The following is a 25,268-nucleotide window of genomic DNA, read 5'->3' as shown; positions in this document are numbered from 1 at the left end:
TTGAAAGTGAAACACGGATTCGAAGTTTCCCCTCTGGTCGTGCGCCGTTCACTCGGTGTCGCGGGCAGGGGTGGTTACCCCTAACCCCCCCGACCCTTTCTTATTATTATTACTATAAAGTTACTACTTTATAATAAAGGCATTCGTTTTGTGGCAATAACATTATATAGTTATACGTTCAATAACATCAGCGTATTTACCGGACCATAGCAAGGCAAGCAATACTCTATTCATATCTCAGTTCCTTTCTTTGCTCAGAGCGTGCTGAGTTGTCCCATTCTGCGGTCTGTTAATAAAGTTTTCAATCAGACAAGTGTATAGAACGAAGGGCTTTTATTATAACATTCGTTGCAGACAGTAAAATCATTATGTCTCGTTTAGTACTCCTGAGGAGCGATGGTAGTCCACTCCGGCGGAGAGTTAAAGCTAACGTTATTAGCCGTGTTGTGATGAGCTGACATTCAGGACGTAAAAAACTAATACGCGATTGCCGATTGGTGGTAACACACTGCATGACGCTACAACGTGTGACGCGTCTCTCTTCTGACCAATCAGTGGTCTGCAATGTTTCACGTGACTTTTCTGGTACCCAATAGGGTCGCTTGGAACCTCGATAGAGGAGTAGGGTATATCTGCAGAGCCGCAAGCCCAACGAGAGGAGGGTAATTTATTATTATTATTATAAAAAACAGCGGTGACGCGGTATTCAGCCTACTCTGCGGTGGCCGTGATGTAACAGCGATACCGTGGTAATGCGGTAATCGCGGCAGCTCTAGGGGCAGGTGCTCAAAAGCTGAAAAGGGCACTACACTTGTGTGTTTCAACCGAGCGAGCGAGCGAAGCGCCCAAGCCCCGATTTTCAAAGGCCCTTTTCGGGCGGGGGGCCCCCTTTTTATGGTTTTTGGGCGGTTTTGGTGATGCTTTTTGGGGGGTTTTGGTGATCAAATATTGAATATTGAACTATAATAATCAATGGCGCAGTGGGCAAGGCGCTCGCCACTAATGCAGGAGATGCTGGGTTCTCGGCATTGCTACCAGCTTGGCTGGTCGTCCATACTAACGCAATTGGCAGTGTTAGGGGTGGGGAGCTGGTGGGTGGGGATCGGACATTGTGGACAGCGACTCCTACAGGTTGGTTGGTGCGCCTGCACAGCAGAATCAGGAAGCAACGGGGGCGGCGTGTCCCTCCCGCGTGAATACCAAACCAAGCCGCATTTCTCGGAGACGCTCTCTGATTGGCCGACGCCTGTTTCTACACTGGTTAAGCTTAGGCACTCTTCGAAGTTGGTTAATGTTAGAGTTTGTCTTAGAGCATGGCGATAGAACGCCAGGTAGTTTGCAGGTTGTTTGACGTGGAAATGGGCAAAGACACAGCTCGTCACGGATTGGGCAAACGCGTCAGTGGCCAATCAGAGAGCGTCAGTCAGTGCCAATCAGAGAGAGTCTCCGAGAAATGCGGCTTGGTTTGGTATACACGCGTCCCTCCCACGCAGACCCTCACCGCTGAGAGATCGCACTGTGCAGGTGAAAAGATGCGACGGCTGCCTCCTCGAGTACCGGAGGGGACACGTGATGTAAGGCTTCGTCCACATTGCAGCCAACCTGTGGGAGGCATGGCCTAACAGTAGGGATGCTCGATATTGGCTTTTTTACCGATATACAGATATTGTCCAACTCTTAAATTTCCGATACCGATATCAACTGATACCGATATATGCAGGGTTTCCCCCCCCAAAAAATGGAATAATTTCAGGTAATTAACATTAAATATCTCTTGTTGTGGAATTAACACAACATTATGCATACTTTTGACAATAAATAAAATCAGAATTTGTTCTTACTTGCTTGCCTGAGTAAATAAAGGTTATAGAAATGTAAAAAATAAAAATAAAATTTGAAAACAGATACCGATATTATCCGATATCACATTTTAATGCCGATATCGGCCGATAATATCGGTAGGCCGATAATATCGGACATCCCTACCTAACAGCGTTCAAGACAGGGGAGGGGAGAATTGGACGATACGAAATTGGGATGGGAGAATAGAAAAATGGGAGAAAAAGTAGATAAAAAAAAGAACTATAATAATCAGTGCAGGAGCTCACTTATCCTTGAAAGACACTTTTATCACTGACTTAAAAGGCCCATACATCTCCATAAATGTTCAGGGGGGAGGGGATAAGTGCTTACCCTACAGACCCCAAGAAGTGCTGTACATTCTGTATCGTTTAATATAAATGCATTTTTTATTCCAATCCCGATTTGTATTTGAGATTCCCAAATCCCATCGGACTTGACTTCTTCGTGTCCCTCAATGAGTGTAATACCAGCATTCAACTGTATGCGCCACAGCGGTTTCTATCATCATCATCATCACCACCCACGCTATGCATAAAATATATGTCGGCGGAGAGGCCATGCAAACTGCACTGGAATATGGGGCATCTCTCTCTTTACCTAATATTTTGATTCTATCCTGACATTTTTCAGTTGGAAGGGCAGTCTTATATGCGTAACGGAAAGAAGAAGGGAAAAAAAAGTTTATTTTTTATTTATTTTTTTAAGGGCACTTTTTTTATGAGGCTCAAAAGGGCAGGTGCTCAAGCACCCCTTGGGCTCTATGTGTGCACGTGCCTGTGGAGGAGGGATTAGGGTCACGTGGAACAATAAATGCTCAAACCCCCACAACCACCGCTGATAAAGAACCTATGTGGATCTAACATGAGCTTAACCAGAGACTGTCTATATAATGAGACTGATCACTGTGGTAGTTTTGAATGGGGTAATCCACACTAGATGGCGGCAACAACAAAACTACTTGCTACAAAACAAGTTATTCACAGAAAATAATCCAATGTTCATGTTTTAATAAATACATTAAAGGCTGTGCATAGAATCTTGCCTAATTGGGGAAGTAAAAATTAGAGATGTTCCGATACCATTTTTCCCTTTCCGATCCGATTCCGATACCTAAGCTTTGGGTATCGGCCGATACCGATATTTATCCGATACCAGTGCATAAAAAAAAAATTAAAAAAATTATATAAATTATACTTTTTTTTTTTTTTTTTTAGATACTGTTATACTGTTTTTTAGTAATAACTAGAACGTATAGTATTTATTCAACAACAGGTGATTGTATAGATTTGTATTAGTATCATTAATCAATGAGTATGGGCTGCAGCACTGCAGATATACCCTACTCCAATGATCCACACGGACATTAAACGGTGTTGCACTCGCTACTCAGTGGCTCTGCAGATATACCCTATTCAGTCTGTAAGCTAGTGGCAGATAGAACGTTCATGTTGTGGTTTTTGATGCAAAATAAATATTCAACATTCTCTTTTGAAACTCCGCCTCAGACTCTTATCCTTTGGCACTTGCTGTACTTTGCTTGCAGGTCTGCAGCCATTATTGCTGGATTATGTGAATAGCACCAACTTTAGACACGGTAACGTTATCAAGCTAAGCTAACTGACCTAGCGCGTCTTCCCGCATTGATAACGTTAGTAATAGTCAGCTAACGCTAGTCCGTAGCTACTTAACTTAAATACAATTCACCGTGGGTGCATTATTGTTGATAGACGGTCACGGACAGTGTTAGGTCCTGGAGAAAGGACAGGCGATCATCTGATTTGATGTAACGTTAAAAGCGGATGTTGTTCCAACTAGCTATCTTTCCAGCTAATGCTATCATAACACCAGCCAAACACAGCCCGATTCCCGTCCGAGCTCCCCGTCACACCGCACTGTCGGGGACAATGGAATTTAAGAAAGTGTATCTGCTGTTAAAATGACACAGCATCACACTTTAAAACATGTTCATTTTATAATCCTCACTCTCCGCAGGACTCGGCAGGAGATAAATTACATCATGGGATCGGAGGCTAGAATTTATGTGTACTCGCCGATACCGATACCAGCGTTTTAGGCAGTATCGGCGGCATTTCCGATACCAGTATCGGTATCGGAACAACTCTAGTAAAAATGTTCTATTAAATTGTCCTTTTTGACCAAATTAACCATTAACCTCATAAGGCCTATCCATATTTTCAGAAAATTTGCCTAAAAGTACATACCAAAGTAAATGGAAGATTGCTCCACTTCTACAAGGTGCATTTGCATGTTCTTGATATCTAGGGACATCTATGGACCTCAGGGAAGGTATTCCCAGTGTCAGAAATATTGTGTTTTTGGGGAAGTAAACATTTTCTATTAAATTGTCCTTTTTGAGCAAATTAACCATTAAGTTTAGTTTGTATTTGTTGCATTTCTTTGTTATTTAATTTGCTACAAGTTATAGTAGCTTTATTTTGAAGTCTCAGTTATATATAGTAGGGATGCACCGAAATTTCGGCACCGAAAGTTTTCGGCCGAAAATGGCAAAAAATGGCCTTTCGGCTTTCGGCCGAAAGAGTTTTTTCACCGAAAATATATCACCGAAACAGAAACAACCTCGCGTGTTGTTGTGATGATGTTGCCCTGTCGGGAGTCGCGCTGCCCCTATGTAAACTCTGCGCGCAACGCGTCCAACAAATGCGTCTTCAACATGCTTCCATATCCTCATTCACTATTATGCCCGTCGCGGTAGGAGTGATCTATGCATATCATTCGCGTGTTGTTGTGATGATGTCGCGCTGTCGGGAGTCGCGCTGCCCCTATGTAAACTCTGCGCGCAACGCATCCAACAAATGCGTCTTCAACATGCCTTTACATCCCCATTCACCATATGCCCGTCGCGGTTAATCACCTAGTGATCTAATATGCATATTATCATAGGCGGAGTTAGAACTTGACGCCTGGGGGTGCGAGTCATTGGAGAACGATAATAATAAATTATTTTAGCGTTTTTACAATGCCCTAACACCTAATTTTTTATTTTATTTAGGTAGTACAGCAGCACACACACACTCACACACACAGCACTACGGGGGATCATTTTTAACTGACTTGAAAAATGGAGGCTCTAATTATTATTATTCATAGAGACTCTCGAGCAATAATAATTATTACAGCCTCCATTTTTCGTGGACGAAAAATATACCAGACTATAGATATCAATTTTCCCGAAATAACGCTACCTGCCTCGACAAAATCCGTGCATTGGTTATCCAGATACATTAATTATCATCTCAGAATAAGTGGCTTAAGTACAAGCGTTACAATCTATCGCGCGGGGCATTCTGCTGCTGCTGCTTGGTGCTTGGCCGCGCGTTAACCCTTTCACTGCCACACTACAGAAGGTTCGCCTTATAATGTGACATGATTTTTTTTTAACAATATATTTATTGGGTTTTAGTTTGCAAATTACAACATGTATATCAGCAGAGCAGTATTCAGCAAACATTTTCACCCCGTTCTCCCTCCCCTAACCCCACCCCACAAAATAATAATTAACTTCAAAAACAGGTTCACATAGGAAGGATACAGATTTAAATAAAAAATAAACATAAATAAATAATAATACAACCAAAATGTTTTACACATTAAGTAAAGGGTGTTTCTTGTCGTTTTTACACAATGATAAGAGTTGTCCCACAATACTCCCCCTAATCCCGTTCTTGTTGAAGCAAGTTCCCAACATTCGTATTATGCTTTAAGAAGTACACAAATGGTCCCCAGGCATTATCAAAAATGTTTTGTTTACGTCTAACAATATACACCATCTTTTCCATTGACATATTTGAAGCCATTTCTTTAATCCACATACCAATTCTTGGTCCATCAACATTTTTCCAATTAAGAGCTATTACACGTTTTGCTTGTAATATGCACATATCTATAAATCTAAACTCTTTGCGTTGTAGATGTGGGGTGGTAGGATATAAACCAAGAATAAAAAGCTTGGGATTCAATGGCAACTTCTTTGATAAGATTTGATCGATCAGATCAATAACATCTTGCCAGAAGGTTTTCACTTTCACACATTCCCATATGCAGTGGAACAGTGTCCCCCTTTCCTCACTACACTTAATACAAGTATCTGGAATATTATCATTAAACTTATGCAATTTAACAGGAGTTATATATGTACGCATCAGCCATTTATATTGTATAAGTTTTAGGTTGCTACTGACTGTCTGACTCTGTGCCTCTTTACATGCCACGCTCCATTCTTCTAAAGATATTTCCTCCTCTATGTCTTCGTTCCATTGATTCAGTTTTGATTCAGATGATTCATCTGAACCAGATACAAATAAGTCGTATAGCATTGAAATTATACCTTTACCATAACAGTGTCTAGTGACTGCTACCTCTAAGGTGGAAATGTTCGGTATATCCAATGAATGGTTCTGAGATGATATAAAACTCCTTAGCTGAAGATATTTAAAAAAGTGATGTTTCGGAATATCATATTTTGTAGATATTTCCGCAAAGGACATGAATACTTCATCCTCCTCCCTGTATACGTCTTGCACTTTCCTTAACCCCTTTTCAGCCCATACTTTAAATCCACTATCGTTTTGCCCTGATTTAAAATTGGCATTGCCCCAAATAGGACTGAACCTGGATCGGGACGAATTTATATTCAAATATTTGAGTGCGTCAAACCACACATCTATCATGTTTAAAATAATGGGGTTGTCTGTATTTTTCTTCAGATATTTACGGTCTCCAGAGTACAAATACAGGTGCAAGGGTAAGCTCGGTTTAACAGAGCAGGATTCTGAATGGATCCAAGCAGGGGGATTCTCCGATGAGAAGTAAAACATGATCGTCCGCAGTTGTGCTGCCCAGTAATTAATGTGACATGATTACTACTATAAAATGAATGTATTGTAAAACAAAACATAATAGAATTCAGATTTGTTTCTCACAATTATTATAATTTTATTAAAATAAAAATAATCTTGATTTAAAAAAATTAAATTAAAAAAAAAAAAAAAAAAAAGCAATTTCACCCCCGGCCACCAGGGGGTGCAATGCACCCCCTGCACCCCCATAAACTCCGCCCATGCATATTATTCACATTTTGACGCCGTCTACTGTGCCGAGTCAAGCGAGCACATTCAGCTGGGGACTAGAAAGGTGCGCTCAGTAGAGCACAGATGTCCGCTGCGGCAGCCAGAGAAAAGATGGAATTAATGTACTGTATGCATTCAGAAGTGCTGAATAAATGTTTTATGGACCCATAATAGTGATTATTTATTATTTAAGTTAAGTTTTGCCATAATCATATATTTTTCCATAATCATAATGTTCCACAACATTGGTAAAAAAAATCTATTCTATGAATCATTTTCGGCCTTTCGGCTTTCGGTTTTCGACCAACTGTTTTCTATTTTCGGTATCGGTTTCGGCCAAGAATTTCCCATTCGGTGCATCCCTAATATATAGTGTCCCGTTGGGCTGTGTTTTTTGGGACTAATTGCGACACCTGCAAGCAAGCAGCAGGGATGGTCAGCATTATGCTCCAGTGAAAGTTTGATCATTTAACTAATATGACGGTTACAAGAACAGAAGACTGAAGATTTTTCCCCTTTGTGTAGCATGCAGCCAACGAGGTATTTAGTGTTTGTTTGTAATCTGCTTTGGTAAAGTGTTGTTTTGCATGCTTTGCATGTTATTATTTTGTGTTGAAATAACGTGGCTTATGTTTCTTTTGAAGTTTTCATGGTGAATTGGAGGAACAAGGCTTCAATAAACCTGTAGCAAGAAACCCACTTGTGTCTGCAGGGGCTTCGAGGGAATTACAACTACTGTTACCAACATTACTAATGCAACTGCTACTAAATCTTTTACTGCTACTATTACAACAACTACTAGCTACCATCACTACTGCTCCTAATAATACTGTTACTACCACAAATATTACTTACTACTATTAATTTCAGCGTCATGCCCACCCGGACTAACAGACTGAAGTTTAGTTTTTATCCCAGGGCCATATGTGCACTAAACTCAGCTAAAATTTCAAACAACAACCCCCCCCCCCCCCGCACACACACACACGTACCACTAAGGGATAGTGCAATTATCTTTTATAACCCCCTGTTTATGTTATGTCTATTATGCCTTACTCTTGTTTGTGTTTAGGACTGTGTTTTTATGATCTATGATGGGACGGGGTTGCACTCCGTGCACCCAAAGATTTGAGCAGAAGCGCGTGCACGCACATGCACGGATGTGCGTGGCACGCGCGTGCACACAGGAATGCGCTGCACTCACTCGCCAACTCGCTATAAGTACCCATCTGGGCTACTTTGCATATCAATAGCGCCGGTCGTCAGGTGTGTTAAATAAGTTCTGAGATACAATCACACAGAACTTGTGAATGAAATGTGTTACATTCCATTCGTAGAGGCAATTAGGCACCGTCTTTAGTCTGTGCTTAAGCGAGGGAACATTTATGCGCATGCGCGGAAGCGAGCGTGCACGTGGCGTCATTAGCGTGCGTGCAATCAGAGTTAATAAGCGGAACGCACCTCTGTCTAGGACTGTGTGACGGCTAGCACCTAGGGCTGCATTTAAAATTTCGTTGTAACACTGTAACAATGACAATAAAGACCATTCATTCTATAATAATATTGTTACTATAACAACTATTAATACCTAGGGATTTCAGAAACAGGTGGTTCTCCTTTATGTTATGGTATCGTTCCTTCTCCGCTGTAGGGAGCCCGGTCCACTCAGTCACGGTGAAGTACCGCCTGACGTCATCAACGTCCTTCTACAAGGAGAGAGAGAGGGAGAGAGAGAGAGGGAGAGGGAGAGGGAGAGAGAGAGAGAGGGAGAGAGAGAGAGAGGGGGAGAGAGAGAGAGAGAGAGAGAGAGAGGGAGAGGGAGAGAGAGAGGGAGAGAGGGAGAGAGAGAGAGGGGGAGAGAGAGGGAGAGAGGGGGAGAGAGAGAGGGAGAGGGAGAGAGAGGGAGAGGGAGAGGGAGAGAGAGGGGGAGAGAGAGAGAGAGAGAGGGAGGGAGAGGGAGAGGGAGAGGGAGAGGGAGGGAGAGAGAGAGGGAGAGGGAGAGAGAAGGCATGTAAGTGACAGAAAGAGAGGGAATGCGTGTGTTTGTGTGAGACATAGAGAGAAAGAGTGTGCGTGTGTGTGAGTGAGGTTTGATTGATTGAAAAGTGAAAACTTTATTAACATATTGCAGAATGGGTACAATACAGTACGGCTCAATACACACAATTGTTAAGGGGACGCAGACCAGGGAAAGACTTTAGTCTTGTTTACATCAGGGTCCCCCATTTTCAATTCATAGTGACATTTATGACATACGAAACATAGATATAATCATGACATTTATGACAAACATGACATACAGGTATACAGTACTGTTACATTTGTGACATACAATATATGCAAATATACAGTACTGTTAAACAGAGATCCTAACAGAAAATATATACATACGAGGGGGAGGAAACTGTACATTAGGAGGGGGTGGGTGGGTGTGAGGGGGGGGTTTGGACATTTACGGGGGCCAGTTTCGAATTGCAGGTAAAGAAAGAGCATTAAATTGTTAATGTGTAATGACATCAGTGAGATAGTATTTTATGCCGGGATCAGACTACACAATACAGTCTTTCATGATGGTCATTGGTCACCATGTCAGGTACTGTAGTTATCATACTGTAGCATCATAAAATCTTGCTGCGTCTTGACTCTTGGGTACAGTTTGTTCATTGTGAGCCACCATACCTGTGTATGTATGTGTGTGTGTGTGTGTGTGTTCGCTCTGACTGAGGCGCGAGTGTGTCCACAGCTGGATGCGCAAGATATGTGTGCGTGTGCGACGAGCCAGGAAAACAAACAAGGTTTCTATGGAGTAAGTTGGAATCAGATACAAATAATGGTTTCGAATTGTGCCAACAACACGTTGCTTACTTCCAGGGGTGTAAAGTACTTGAGTAATTGTACTTCGTTACAATACTTAAGTACTGTTTTGGGGGATTTGTACTTTACTCCAGTATTATTAGGTTTGTATACTTATACTCAATTACATTTCAGAGAAAGCAAACACTTTTCACTCCTTACATTTAAAATGCAGACCTATAAAGTACAAAGTTGGCCTACATATCTTGCAGGTCCAACTATTTTAATTAGTATATTTGTTTCTCTGGCCGAACTAACGTTAACTTTATTAATCCTGCGGCTGCAATTTATTTAAAAACAGCCAATAAAATCCCCATCAATGGAAAATTAACCCGCCCATACCCATACTGATTGGTCCTTGTGCAAGACTAGAAAGCAGGAATCTTTGATTAAACACCTGCTATCAGAAGAATAGACAGTCAGAAAAAAGGTTTTGACTTTTACTTTTTAGTACTAAAGTACATTTAAAAGTAGAAACTTTTTTACTTTTACTCAAGTGTGTTTTTAACCAGATACTCTGACTTTTACTTGAGTACTATTTTGAGACAGTACCCATACTTTCACTTAAGTATAATTTCTGGGTACTTTTTACACCCCTGCTTACTTCACACCTACTTCATAGACTTTTGATACATTCAGAAACGCAACTTGTGGCTAGCTCGTGCTACATGGTCATGACTCATGGACCCAAACACGGACATCCTGGCTCTGGCTGTACCAAAGAAATTTTTCCAAGAAATCTGTCGTTCCATAAGTGGAGAGAGCTGCTGCAGTGCAGACAGAGCGGATGGTAAAGTAACGTTAATTATTACCATTGATACATTGTGGCTAATGTTGGAGTGGGGTTTAATGTCTTTGCATCCGACAGGTAAGAGTTGTATAATAATAATAATATAATGACTCTTACTGACCAAGAGACTGACAGGTAAGAGTTGAATAATAATAATATAATGACTCTTACTGACCAAGAGACTGACAGGGAAGGGTTATATCGCATTATAAGGGTTCATCACAGCTCATCACTGCCATGCCTCTGCACACGGCACTGTAGCACCTTATGGCACCCATCTCTTTAAATCAGTGAATCTATTAGTCTTATTGAATTGGATCCGTTTTACTGAATTAGACTAAGTTTCTTATTTTGGATTAGTTAGCTACTGAATCAATTCACTGTTTTTATTGATTGTATTTTATTTATTTGTTTAGTGTATATCTAGCGTCAAATGGCTGTAACTGACTATCTCGTGCTTCCATGTCAATGGAAAAATAACAATAAACTTTACTTTGAATTTGATATAATAATAATATAATGACTTAGTGACCAAGAGGCTGACAAGTAAGAGTTATATAATAATATAATATAATGACTTACTGACCAAGAGACTGACAGAAAAGAGTTGTATTATAATAATAATATAATGACTTACTGCCAAAGAGGCTGACAGAATAATTGTAATGCAAGGTGACTATTGTTGGAATAACGTTACACATAATGGAGGTGGAGTGCCCTCTAGTGTTTAAACAATGTAAATTCTAATATTCTAACAATATAAATCCACCACGTCGGTTTTGGCTTCTACAAGTACTAAAAAGTAAAAGTAAACAAAATAATTCTGACTGTATTCTTCTGATAGCAGGTGTTTAATCAAAGATCCTCGCTTTCTAGTCTTGCACAAGGACCAATCAGCATGGGTATGGGCGGGTTCATTTTCCATTGATGGGGATTTGATTGGCTGTTTTTAAATAAAGCGCGGCCGCAGGATTAATAATGTTAACGTTAGTTCGGCCAAAGAAACAAATATACTAATAAAAATAGTTGGACCTGCAAGATTTGTACTTTGTAGGTCTGCATTTTAAATGTAAGGAGTAAAAAGGATGTTATTTTTCTAATAATACTTGAGTAAAGTACAAATCCCCCCAAAACAGTACTTAAGTATTGTAACGAAGTACAATTACTCAAGTACTTTACACCCCTGGTAATAATCTCAGTTAAATTGGGTTTTGCCCTCAATTGAATTTTGATTTTTAAGACTTTAGTGGTCTATCTAGCAGGTTGCTATTTCAAATTAAGAGGGTTGTGTTTCAAAATCACTTACAACAAGGTACAAGCATCATCGTAGAATTTGTGGCAATCAAGCTGAATATTTCAGTAATGTTACAATTATATATCACATACCTCATGGAATGTATGGTGAATGGTTTTAACCTTCCATTTATGAATGTCTCTCGTTTCACTTTGATGGCGTTATCTAGTCTGTAGTCTGTTCATTACAGTAAATGTTTAGAAGAATGATAGCATTAATGTTATCTTGTAAACACGAACTGGCTGAGAAACCTCACCTGACTCGACGCCATTTTGCTCATTTTCAGCCGACCTGTTGAATGATGCTGTAGCAGAAACACAATGGTTGTTAGTTAGCTAACATTCTGTTCGTCGGTTGTGTACAATAATACATCTATCTATCATCCTCAACTCGTGTTAATGAACGGTAACTACTTGGTGAATAATTTGTAAAGGAAGACATAACTGCTCAAATTGTAGTAGTAGCTAACGTGACTCACCGAGAAATTAATTACTGACCAACACTCTGAACTGAAGTCAAAGAGAATATCACCTCATGTGCGCGAGACAGGTCAACACGCCCACCTGTCAGTCATTAGGTCGAGCACTGCCCACGAGCCCATGACCTCATGGGAGAACGGTCTCGGATCGCTCACAGCGCCACTCCCACTCAGTGGCTGAATTGGAGTATTGCGACAGGACTGTGATAATAATACAAATACAATTTATTACTATTATTATTATAATTATAATATTGAAACATATGTTCCCATCGGGTTTAGCTTGGTCAACAACACAGGGCAGTTCTACAAACAGGCTTGTACATATGAGTAAATTAACTATACTTCATAAAAATGTATTGTTCTTTAATTTTTTTGCTCACACAATATTTTAACAATATAAAACACAAAAGTAGCCACTGCAGCCGTTATCACGAGCTCTGCTCTTCTGTGTTCACATAACTTTCCCCAAACAGTACTGTATATCTGTCATGTATGTCATAAATGTCATGTTTATATTTAGATTAGATTATTCGATTTTTATATCTGTATATGTATCTATGTTGTGTACTGTATACGTCATTATGAATTGAAAATGGGGGACCCTGATGTAAACAAGACGAAAGTATTTCTCTGGTCTGCATCCCCTTAACAATTGTGTGTATTGAGCTGTACTGTGTATTTTTACACATTCTGCAATCGGTTAATAAAGTTTTCGCCAGACTCACTGGAGGAACCTAATCTTCGTCTTTGAAATGTCCGGCAGTATGGCGCATTACTGCCCTCTGTTGGACGTATTTCGAATTTTCGAGAAATAACTCATGTTAACTTTTCTATTGATTGATTGATTGATTGATTGATTGATTGATTGAAACGTTTATTAACAGATTGCAGAATGGGTACAGTACAGTACAGCTCAATACATACAATTGTTAAGGGGATGCAGACCAGAGAAAGACTTTCGTCTTGTTTACATCAGGGTCCCCCATTTTCAATTCATCATATGACATACATGACATACAGATAGACAGTACTGCTACATCTATACATTTATGACATATCAGATTTGCAAATACAGTACTGTTTGTGATACAAAAGTGTCCAGAAAAAGAGTGTATATACATTTGACGTACATTGGAGGAGGTTGGGTAGGTGTGGTGGGGTTGGGTGGGTGGGTGAGGGCTGTACATTAGAGGTGGGGGGGGGGGGGGGGGGGGTTGGGTAGGGGGGACACACACATTGAACACTGTACATTGGAATACTGACAAAGCCATACTTGGTCATTTACTGTACAACTAGGTTAGGACATTTGTAGGGGCCAGTTTCGAATTGCAGTCTCCCGTAGGTGTTCTTTGAGAGTGTTTTTGAAGGTGGGTAGTGATTCACATACCTTTACAGCTTTAGGTAGGGCGTTCCACATAGATGTGGCATAATTGCGAAACGTGTTTAGTCCCTTGTTTGAGCCGAATCTGGGTTTAACATGATTTGTGGAGCTCCCTCTGGTGTTGTGATCGTGGTATTCACTGACCTTTGGGAAGTATTTTGACATGTACATGGGTACCTTGGTCGCGTAGTGTATCTTGTAGACCAGGCCCATTGCAAGTTGCTGTACTCTGTCGTCTACTCTAAGCCATCCTAGGTTGTCAAAGTGGGCAGGGTGGTGGTGGGTTCTAGGAGTTAGGTCAAGCAGTAGTCTGACTAGCTTGTTTTGAGATGTTTGTAATTTGTTTTTTAGTGCCTTTGAGGTGCTTTGGTACCATGTGCCTTTGAGGTGCTTTGGTACCATGAGGTGCAAGCATAGTCGTAGTACCCTTGAATGAGTGCTCCTGCTAGAGTCTTCAGGGTATTCTTGTTTACCAGAGAGGAGATCCGGTACAAGAATCGAGTTCGTTGGTTGACTTTTTTTATTACATTGGATGCCATTTTGTCACAGGAAAGATTAGCCTCTAGGATGGAACCCAGGTAGGTAATTTCATCTTTCCTTGTGACAATATTGTCACCCACTGTAACCGAGAAGCCGTCGGTCTTGCTGAGTTTGTTATTTGAACCGAAGAGAATGGACTCTGTTTTGCCCATGTGTAATGATAGTTTGTTGTCGGCGAGCCATATGCAGATTTTGCCTAGTTCCGAGCTGAGGGCTTTTTCAACCTGTAACTTGTTCTTGTCAGAGACCAGCAGGGCTGAGTCGTCCGCAAACAGGAACAAGTTGCAGTCACAAGATTGCAGGATGGGTACAATACAGTACGGCTCAATACACACAATTGTTAAGGGGATGCAGACCAGAAAAATACTTTCGTCTTGTTTACATCAGGGTCCCCCATTTACATTTATAAGCAGCACTTTATATTCTCCTATAGAAGTCTGTCGTGCAAGAATTTCAGAACTGCTTCAGTGATCAGTTGGTGAATCTCACTCAGGCCAAAAAAATGGTCCTCCATTTTCAATTCATCAAGACATTTATGACATACAAGACATACAAATATACAGTACTGTTTAAGAAAAAGAGATCATAAAAAATATATATACATTAGAAGGGGAAGAAGCTGTATATTGGAGGGGGTTGGGTGGGGGGTTTGGACATTTTACAGGGGCCAGTTTTTAATTGCAGCCACCCGTAGGTGCTCTTTGAGAGTGGTTTTGAAGGAGGGTAGGGATTCACATTATTTTACAGCTGTGTGTAGAGCGTTCCACATTGTTGTGGCATAATTGCTAAACGTGTTTAGTCCCTTGTTTGAGCCGAATCTGGGTTGAACATGATTTGTGGAGCTCCCTCTGGTGTTGTGGCCAGGCCCACTGCAAGCTGCTGTACTCTGTCGTGCACCCTTGGTTGTGCTACTGATGGTAACGGAAACGAATGATGGGGGGGGGGGGGTTGGCGTTCTCAGTACAATAACAGAAGGGAATGGTGGGTGTTTAGTGTGTGTGTGTGTGTGTGTATGTGTGTGTGTGTGTGTGTGTGTGTGTGTGTGTGTGTGTGTGTGTGTGTGTGTGTGTGTGTGTGTGTGTGTGTGTGTGTGTGTGTGTGTGTGTGTGTGTGTGTGTGTGTGTGTAAAGCGAGTGTGCTGATATAATGACAGGTGGAACCCGGAGGTGTATAGTTGTTTCCACACTGGCCGAAGCCCGTTTCTATGGCGACCATGGATTTGACGACATCCTCTATGCATACTCGATTCCTTTTGATAAGGTAATCACAATCTGCCATATCCTACATAATCTAGTGTCCCCTGTCCGTCCACACACCACCTCCCAGCGGGAAAAGCACACCATGGCCCGTTGAAAAACAAAAATATATTTACTTTATCTTTTTCCCCCTTTCCGATTTTCTCCCATCCCATTGTTAGTCGTTATGCCAATTCCCAATCCCCTACCTGATCGTTGCATGCTCTGCCCCCTACCGTCGGTCTGGGAGGGCGGAGACTATCACATGCTTCCTCCGACACATGTGTAGCCAATCCCCACTTCTTTTCACCTGGCAGCGCGGACTCTCACTGGGGGAGTGTAACGTGTGGAAGGATCACACTACCTCTCCCAGGACCCAACCTTGCTGTGCAGGCGCCCCGACCGATCTGTAGGAGTCGCTGTTTTACAACGACCAGGACCCACCCTCGCCGGCTTCCCACCCGCTAACACTGCCAATTGTGTTAGTATGGACGGTCGGCCAAGCCGCAGGCACCACAGCTGGATCCGATCCCACTGTCTCTGTGGTGGTAGACAGACGCTTAGTCCGCTGCGCTACCCGGCCACACCTACACCATGGCCCGTTTACCTGCACCTCCATGACCCCCCTAGTCTATCATACCCTGACTCTCTCATTAATCAAATCAAATCAAATGTATTTGTAAAGCCCGACAACACACGTTAATGTCCCCATGGGCCGGACACGTCTTCTTTAAACAAGTCAAGAAGAAACATCACAATAAATCAAGAACAAAACAAAAAACACCATGAAATCCAAAATAAAATGTAAAATAAATAAATGCAACACTCCCAGACACACCCCACGTGAAGGTAAGGAAAAACTCACTAAAAGCCCAGCAATAGGAAAAAAGCACCACAGGCAATGTGGAGGGGAGAAACCTTAGAAGGGTCGTTCAAGGGGGGATCTCCCTTCTTAGATGCCGGTGATAGTAGTATAAAACAGGCGAAAACAGGTTCCTCATTAAAGGAACATGCCAACATTATGGGAAATGTGCTTACCATCTTCTCCAGAGTCAGACAAGAAGATAGATACCAATTTCCTCGCTGTGCGTTCAGTAGAAAGTTATCCGGCTGCTAGCTAGCTTAGCTTAGCACAAATGAATGGAAGCGGACACAGACCACTATAGCCTAATAGCATAAAACTCTGGGAGAGGTGTTTTAGGCTAGGCTCGCTGGTCCCTATCTGCTTCCATTCATTTGTGCTTAGCTAGACTGGCTAGACGTCGGATAGCTTTCTACTGAACGCACAGATTGGTATCTGTAAAAGGAAATTGGTATCCATCTTCTTGTCTGACTTTGGAGAAGACGGTAAGCGCATTTCCCATAATGCTGGCGTGTTCCTTTAACTAATTTAGGATTTTCTGTGTGTGTGTGTGTGTGTGTGTGTGTGTGTGTGTGTGTGTGTGTGTGTGTGTGTGTGTAGGTGGAGCGCTGTGCACATCTGTCAGAGAGTTTGAGTCTGTTCCAGGTGTTACTGGACCACCCGGACGCTCTGGAGCGGCTCAGGAAGAGACCACTGAGAGACGGACTGCTGTGGCACGTCTGGCTCAAACTAGACTGTGGTAACGGAAGAGGTAGGAGCATTGAATTGTATATAAACTAAGGCTGTCAAAGTTAACGCTGTATTAACGCGTTATCGCCCGATTCTATTAACGCCACTATTCTTTTTAACTCACGATTAAAAATATATGTATATATTTTTTTACTAGACTTCACTCAGGTGTATTATTGATGCTCTCATTGATACTATGTTTGTTTCTGAAGTGTGTGTGTGTGTGTGTGTGTGTGTGTGTGTGTGTGTGTGTGTGTGTGTGTGTGTGTGTGTGTGTGTGCGTGTGTGTGTGTGTGTGTGTGTGTGTGTGTGTGTGTGTGTGTGAGATATAGAGAGAGAGGGGGGTGAGAGAGATGAGGAAGGGGCAAGAGAGAAAGAGAGCTGGGAGAGTGTGTGTGTGAGAGAGAGAGGGAGGGTGTGTGATTACTCAGCCCTTGTGTCGGTGAATGTAACAAGTTTCTAACGTTTAAAACGCATTAGTGTTGTGCTATGTGATAAATACAATGAATCTTATATAGTAAAGTATACGGATGAAGGGCAGAAGTGTTGTGCTATGTGATAAATACAATGAATCTTATATAGTAAAGTATACGGCTGAAGGGCATTAGTGTTGTGTGCTATGTGATAAATACAATGAATCTTATATAGTAAAGTATACGGATGAAGGGCATTCGTGTTGTGCCATGTGATAAATACAATGAATCTTATATATAGTAAAGTATAGGGAGGAAGGGCAGGAGTTGTGCCATGTGATAAATACAATTAATCGTATATAGTAAAGTAAAAGGTGAAATATAAAATAAAACTCCGTAATAATACTCAAGGCAGATGCAAGCCATTTCTACAGAGAGACAACAAAATAGCCTAACACTATACCTGTTCATGTGAGCTGGGCCGTAGCCCCCGATAGCGTACACCATGCCATCCAGCACGGCGGTGGCAAAGCAGCTGCGGGACTTGGTCATGGGCGCCACAGGCTGCCACTCCTTCATCTTGGGGACGTATTTCTCCACCGACTGGAGGTAGTACTGGCCATCGTAGCCCCCGAGGGCGTACAGCTCCCCCGCCAGGACCACCACCCCCAGCGTGCTGCGACACTCGGCCATGCGATCCAACGAGGACCAGGTGTTGCTGTCGGGGTCCCAGCTCTCCACCGTGCTCTCGTGTCTCCGGTAGCTAATGCCCTGTCTCATGTGCGTGGCGATGCCTCCCACCACGTACACCTTCTGGTCCAGCACTGCTACTCCAAACTCATACCGGGGTACGCTGAGAGGGGCGAGTCCAATCCATGAGTCTGTCTGAGGAAAATACATTTCCATACTGCGAGAGAAAAAAAATGTAAAACACTCAATATATTACAGTTATACACATAACATATCAAATCAGCACTGACATACAGTAGGTTGAATCATTGGCTATAGAGAGGGGCTTAAAATGTACACCAGTGGTACCCGGCAATACCTTTCCAGGGTGGCAAAGAGTCCAGCCTTGCCTCCCACCGCGAGCAGCACTTTGGGAGCGCACCGCGGCCGCGTGGACAGCACCGTCTGGTAGGAGAGCCGGTGCTCAGGCATGAAATGGTACTTGAGAGCCTCGTTAAGCAGGTGCTTGCACGCGTGGTCATCGCGTATCAGGTGGTTGGCCTCATAAAGGCGGGTGAGGAACTTGACGCTGAGCAGAGGCAGGCGCACACAGTGCAGCAGCTGGGCCAGGTGCTGCTGTCGCTCCGTCACGTCGTATTTGATCCAGGACTCCAGGGCGTAAAACACAGTCTCCTCAGTGACCACCTTAAGACAGTCGTTGGACACAATCTCATCCAACTCGGCCCTTGTGAGCTCAAAGAACTCCTCCGTCTGGCACACTTCCTCAAAGTTCTGGCAGATAAACTTGGTGGCGGCCAGGCACAGGTTAAAACTTGGAACTTGAAAAAGATCCGTTTAAGGTAGGGGGGGGGGGGGGGTGCGATTAATTTGCGATTAAACGCGAGTTAACTATGGACAATCATGCAATTAATCAAGTTAAATATTTGTATCGATTGACAGCACTAATATAAACATAAAACATAAAGTTTGGACATTTGTGTTTGGTAGATTATTTCTCTGTTGTAACAATGCTTCTTGGCAATACATTTTATACCGGTTGGAAAGCCTATTCATTTACCTTTTAAATTTGTAAGGAACATGCATTTGTGGAATGATGAGCAGCACAGCTGAGTATGTGGGTTGCGCCCCCATGAGAAATGTGACAAATCTTATTCAAACAGCTTATTCTGCTGTCGCTATTGACTCTTGTTTGGTGTTGTTTGGTGGATTGGATGATTGAAGTCTATTAGTAACAAGGAAGAAACAAGACAAGACATATTGGCAATTTTACAATTGATTAATTTAACAGTCAGGAGCCTCAGTCAGTAGCGTGTGGAAGAACCATACACAGCCACTACAGCCTGGCACCTCACCTCCTCATGCCATGGACACCAGCGTGGTCACACACTGCTGTGGGATGGCATTCCACTCCTCAAACCGCAGGATTTGTCGCAACTCTCAAGTCAGCCAACAACGTGGTTGTGTTGGTCACCCTAGCACGAACAGCACGCCTAGGTTGAGGTCAGGACTGTTGGCAGGCCATTCCATTCTCTCTACTCCCAAATTCGGGAGGTAGTCTCTGATAAACCCCGCTCTGTGGGGGTGAGCGGTGTCATCTTGGAGGATGGAGTTCGGTCTCAGACTGGAGATATGGGATGGCCCCTGGTAGGGGGTAGGTGTGGGAAAGTGACCATAGCTCAGCGTAGGAAGGTCAGATCGAGGGCCATATCTGAGGAGGTGCCAGGCTGCGTATGGTTCTTCCACATGCTACTGAGGCTCCTCCTGACTGTTATTAATACGTTGTAAAATGGCCAATATGTCTCATTTCTTCCTTGTTACTGATAGACTTCAATCATCCAATCCACCAAACAAGAGTCAATAGCGACAGCAGAATAAGCTGTTTGAATAAGATTTGTCATATTTCTCATGGGGGCGCAACCCACATACTCAGCTGTGCTGCTCATCATCCCACAAATGCATGTTCCTTACAAATGGGGCACCATTTAAAAAGTAAATAAACAGGCTTTCCTACGGTATACAATCTATTGCCAAGAAGCATTGTTACAACAGAGAAATAATCTACCAAACACAAATATCCAAACTTTATGTTTTATGTTTACAATATATACAACAAAATATATATAATATTATACAAAATATTATAGTATATCTTGTATAGTGTTTAGTATTTATTCTTTAACTTTTTTACTGTATGAAGCACAATTTCAGGATGGTCATCATAGTACATAACCAAGCATTTTACTATCATGTACTTGTACTTTATACGTGACAAATAAAATAAAAAATAAAAAGTCTGTCCTGACTCCTGACTGTGGTGGGACCGCGGCCTTGATCCGATCGGACACGTCCCCCAGAACCTATTGAGAGCCGTGTGTTCTGTTCCCCTAGCGGGTGTGTTGCACTCTGAGCCAGAGGCACTGACACTGGCCCAAGCCATCTCTGAGACGGAGGGGGTGGAGCTGACCGGAGTATACGCCCACTGCGGCAACACTTATAACTGCAGAGGGGAGGAGCAAATACAGGCGGTTGCCCAGGAAACCACCTCGTTAACTCTTCAGTTCATGGATAAGTAAGACATGATCGTTGGCCTTGTAACACTAGTTCTGTGAGCATAAATTCAGAATTCTCAATTTAAAGACTTAAAACAGGTATTCAAAAGCCTGACATTCAATGTCATCAAACAGGGTGATGAAGACCAGTTTGGAAGGCTTCACGTAGAAACCTTGTAGTCTCCTTGTAGTCTCCTCCCAGGAGCACCATTCAAATAGACGAGCTGATAGAGCCGATTGGAGATTGAATCCTGCAGTCAAATAGAATCCTAACACGTAGATTGTTTTGATCGAATTGACCTTGATGTGTTAGATTGATTGATTGAGTGGTTTTGGGAACATCTCTGGTTTCTCTTCAGACTGAAGTGTCTCGGCATCACCTGTAAGTCCAGCATGGGCTCCACCCCCTCCTGTAGCCATCCAGTTAAAGACATGGCCCGGCTCAGTGAGGTGCATCCAGGAAACTACGTCTTCTATGGTATGTGATTGATTGATTGATTGAAAACTTTATTAACAGATTGCAGAATGGGTACAATACAGTTCGGCTCACAATTGTTCAGGGGATGCAGACCAGAGAAAGACTTTCGTCTTGTTTACATCAGGGTCCCCCATTTTCAATTCATCATGTCATACAGATAGACAGTACTGTTACATCCAGACATTTATGACATACCAGATCTACAAAAAAGTGTGTATGTGTGTGTGTGTTTGTGTGTGCATGCATACGTGTGAGTGAGTGCGTGCATGCGTGTGTGTGTGCACATGCAGGTATATGCAGGTATGAGGGTTTGGCATGTGCGTGTTAAATAAGATTTGCAAAGCATAATGTCAATAACATTATACATCATAGATTCTCTGTATGGCTCTTTTCAGACATGCAGCAGTCAGTGATCGGCTCATGCCGTCTGGAGGATGTAGCTGTGCGTGTTTTGACACGAGTCATTGGACACTGTCCACACAGGAATCAACTACTGATCGACTGTGGCTGGACCGGACTCAGGTAGTATTATAGTTAGGGATGTTCGATATTGGCTTTTTTACCGATATCCGATATACCGATATTGTCCAACTCTTAATTTCTCTTGCCGTCGGTTTGATAGTAAAGGGTTAACCTTCTGTTGTGTGGCAGTGAAAGGGTTAACCGGCTGTTGTGTGGCAGTGAAAGGGTTAACCGGCTGTTGTGTGGCAGTGAAAGGGTTAACCTTCTGTGTATTGTCGCAGTGAAAGGGTTAACCGTTTGGTAGTGCGGCGGTGAAAGGGTTAAAAACTAGACAATTTCAGGTAACTAACTATACATATCTCTTGTCGTGGAATTAACACAACATTATGCATACTTTTGACAATAAAAGTATGCATTGATGTGTTCATTTCACTGGATGCATTCGACAAGGCATTCTAAATGTAAACATTATCTGTGCATCTCCCCTTTTCTTCTCTCTCTCTCCCTCTGGTTCTCACTCTCCCTTTCTCTTTTTCCCTCTCTCGCTTTCCTTCTCTCTCCCTTATTTATTGTCATTTTCCTTGTATACTATTGCTACTGTAATCTTTTTATTTTTTTTTACTTGTATGCATGTACATAACCTTGTTATGTACATGCAGCCCCCCCCCCCCCCCACCCCCCCTCAAAAGGCTTTTGATTTTTGGTCAGGCTGCTTTTGGTATATAAGAATTTGTTCCTACTTGCTTGCCTGGGTAAATAAAGGTTAAATAAAAAAATAAAAATAAAAATACCGATCATAGCTGGACTGGACTTGGGTACTATTATAGTACCATGGTACTGTACGATTCAAGTCAAGTCAAGTCAGTTTTAATATTTATATAGCACATTTTAAACAACAGCAGTTGACAAAGTGCTGAACAATTTACACAAAATTCTAGATAATATACTCAAACCATATCAAGTAATTAAAAACATATATATATTAAAAAAATCACATTAAAACTAAGCGGATGCTTTGCACAAGGGATTTAAGGGATTACTAGTAGTATTGCACTGCCTATTGGCTGGCTGGACTGGACTCGTTACTATTCTAGTACTATAGTACTGTACTAGTATTGCACTGCTGATCGACTGTGACTGGACTGGACTACTAGTATTGTACTTAGTGCTGTCAGGCGATTAAAAAATTAATCTAATTAATTACAGCATAACCATTTTAGGCCTGATATTTTATATTCTATAATCATATTTCAAATTGCATGTGTCCGGATGGCAGAATTCAGTACTGTATCTACAAAACCTTCTGTTTAATCATCTTCCCTTTATTCATTTGTTTAGATTCGTCAGGTCTGGTCAATTTGAGCATGGTGTTATTCACAGTCAAAAAAAATAAATAAAAAATAAGAATTGAATTGCTATTCTCATTTGGTTCATTACAATTTACTCAAGCCTAGTAACAGAGACAGTATTTCTGACACGGGGAATACATTCCCTGAGATGTCCCTAATCAGATACCAAGAACATGCAAATGGGCCATTTAAAAAAAGAAAGTCTGTAAATGTTTATTCTACGTTCTTATGGAATGAATGAGATAAAAAAAAAACACATTTTATATTTTTTTAATGTTTTAATTAATTTTGAGTTAATTTTCATAACGCGATAATTAGCTGTGTAATTAATTAATCGAATTAACGCGATAAACGGACAGCCCTAATTGTACTATGTTGGTAAAACACTTGATTTAAACAGTGTCGCGGTTTACACTGTCATAACTATTTCCCTGTTCTTACTCATTCCTTTCAGTTTGGATGGAGCTGGAAAATTGTCAACTGGATACGCCCTGATTGAAGGACACTCGGATCTCAAGTAATGCCAAACCGACCCGTACTCACACTGCAGAATCAATGTATAGCATATCAGTCACACAGTAGTAATTACTGTATGTGGCTGACGACCTTGTCCAGGCCGACTTTTACTTCTCAAGTATGTCACTAACAATTCCAAGTGTAGGGGTTTGATTGCGACCAGATGCTGAAAATGAATGCATTCTCATAGGGTGCTTTGAATAGAATTCCCATTATGCTATATTATATAATGTAATACTGACGAGTAGAAAAGGATGGAGAGGATGAAGAAAACACAGCTTATATAATGAGCTAAATGACAGAGACGGTGCTCCGATTTGACTCGAGGCGAGAAGTTTTTCTTCTTCAGCGAGGTTTCTGGCAAAGTGATGATCCGACATGGTGACGAGGAAATCACATCGGAGTGTTTCCTGGACTCTTCTCCTCCATTTACTATGTTTTGAGAATTCAGCATCTGGCATTCATTGGTGTCATATTTGATATAATAATCAGAGACGTTTTCCGTTTACCCCTCTGTAGGCTGTTGTCTATGACCCAGGAACATGGCAGAGTGGAGCCCATCTCCGGCGGACTGGACTACGGCAAATACCCACTGGGTTCTCTGCTCACTTTAATCCCCTACCACGTTAGTATGTTACTCACATTAACCCTGTCACTACCACACTACAGAAGGTTAGGGTTACCATCTGTAGTGATCTAGTGTTTTCGTGTGGCAGTGAAAGGGTTAACCTTCTGTATTGTCACCGTGAAAGGGTTAACCATTTGGTAGAGTGGTGGTGAAAGGGTTAAATCCCTCTACCACGTTAGTATGTTTACTAGTCGACACGGATTCCCGTTCACTTTTACATTAGAGTGTTGTATTTTGTATCGTTACTTTAGTTGTCTTGTCTCTTGGTTTTTCTGCAGTCGTGTGCAACGGCGATGATGCACGCCGTCTACTACATCCACTCTGGGGGTCGTCTGGTGGGGAAGTGGACACCGACGCGCGGGTGGTGAACGACGGTCCAGCATGGGATGGATGAGGAGATTTGTGTACGTGTAATTATTATGTGTAGTAGACCTGGGGAGTCGCTTTGAGACCCGCCTGGTTACACATTTTTGCCTATGGTTCTTTCTTTTACCATTGGACAGTGTATCTGCGGGGTATTAAAATGTCTTATAATGTTCCAATAAACCCCAGGCTTTGTTCAAAGTCCTAAACTCCCTCATCAACCCCTGTGCCACTCCCTCTGTTGTACCCTCATTAGCTCCATGTGAAGGCTTCCAACATTTCTTCATCAGCAAAGTCTCTGCCCTCAGATCTCTCTCCCTCTTCCTCCCCCCCACCCACTGCCTGCTGTTTTTGACCAGTTTGCCCCGGTCTCCCTCTCCTCCCTTTCCGATGCTATAATTAAACACCTGCGACCAACAAACTGCCCCTCTGATGCACTCCCCTCGCGCATCCTAAAGGAAGTACCTGACTCTGTCCTCCCCGTATTATTACCACTACTAAATGCCTGCCTCAGCACTGGATGTGTCCCAGCTGCCTTCAAGCATGCTGTGGTCCAGCCCCGGATAAAGAAGCCCAACCTCGATCCCTCTGTCTTTGCAAATTTTAGACCCATCTCACAATTACCATTTTTATCAAAAATCCTGGAGTGCATAGTCTACACACGGCTACAATCATTCCTTGAAC

At 42.2% G+C, this 25,268-nt stretch overlaps 2 protein-coding genes across 2 annotated transcripts; one reads left to right on the top strand and one right to left on the bottom strand.

The window, feature by feature from the left end:
• Nucleotides 1-9,541: 9,541 nt before the first annotated feature.
• LOC311226429 (D-serine dehydratase-like) lies at nucleotides 9,542-24,589 on the top strand (the record flags this gene model as incomplete). Its single annotated transcript, XM_084311855.1, has 9 exons — nucleotides 9,542-9,564; nucleotides 15,441-15,570; nucleotides 17,008-17,158; nucleotides 20,628-20,808; nucleotides 21,148-21,266; nucleotides 21,662-21,788; nucleotides 23,532-23,594; nucleotides 24,113-24,218; nucleotides 24,500-24,589. The coding sequence occupies 9 exons, from the start codon at nucleotides 9,542-9,544 to the stop codon at nucleotides 24,587-24,589; spliced, it is 990 nt and encodes a 329-aa protein (XP_084167981.1).
• On the bottom strand, nucleotides 17,956-19,834 carry LOC311227560 (kelch-like protein 28; the record flags this gene model as incomplete). Its single annotated transcript, XM_084313284.1, has 4 exons — nucleotides 17,956-17,977; nucleotides 18,013-18,456; nucleotides 18,598-19,057; nucleotides 19,807-19,834. The coding sequence occupies 4 exons, from the start codon at nucleotides 19,832-19,834 to the stop codon at nucleotides 17,956-17,958; spliced, it is 954 nt and encodes a 317-aa protein (XP_084169410.1).
• Nucleotides 24,590-25,268: the final 679 nt, after the last annotated feature.

The sequence above is a fragment of the Notolepis coatsorum genome (assembly GCF_963971535.1).
Source record: "Notolepis coatsorum genome assembly, chromosome: 4".
Lineage (NCBI taxonomy): Eukaryota > Metazoa > Chordata > Actinopteri > Aulopiformes > Paralepididae > Notolepis > Notolepis coatsorum.
The sequence above is the reverse complement of the archived record's forward strand: the minus strand, read 5'-3'. Positions and strand labels throughout refer to the sequence as shown.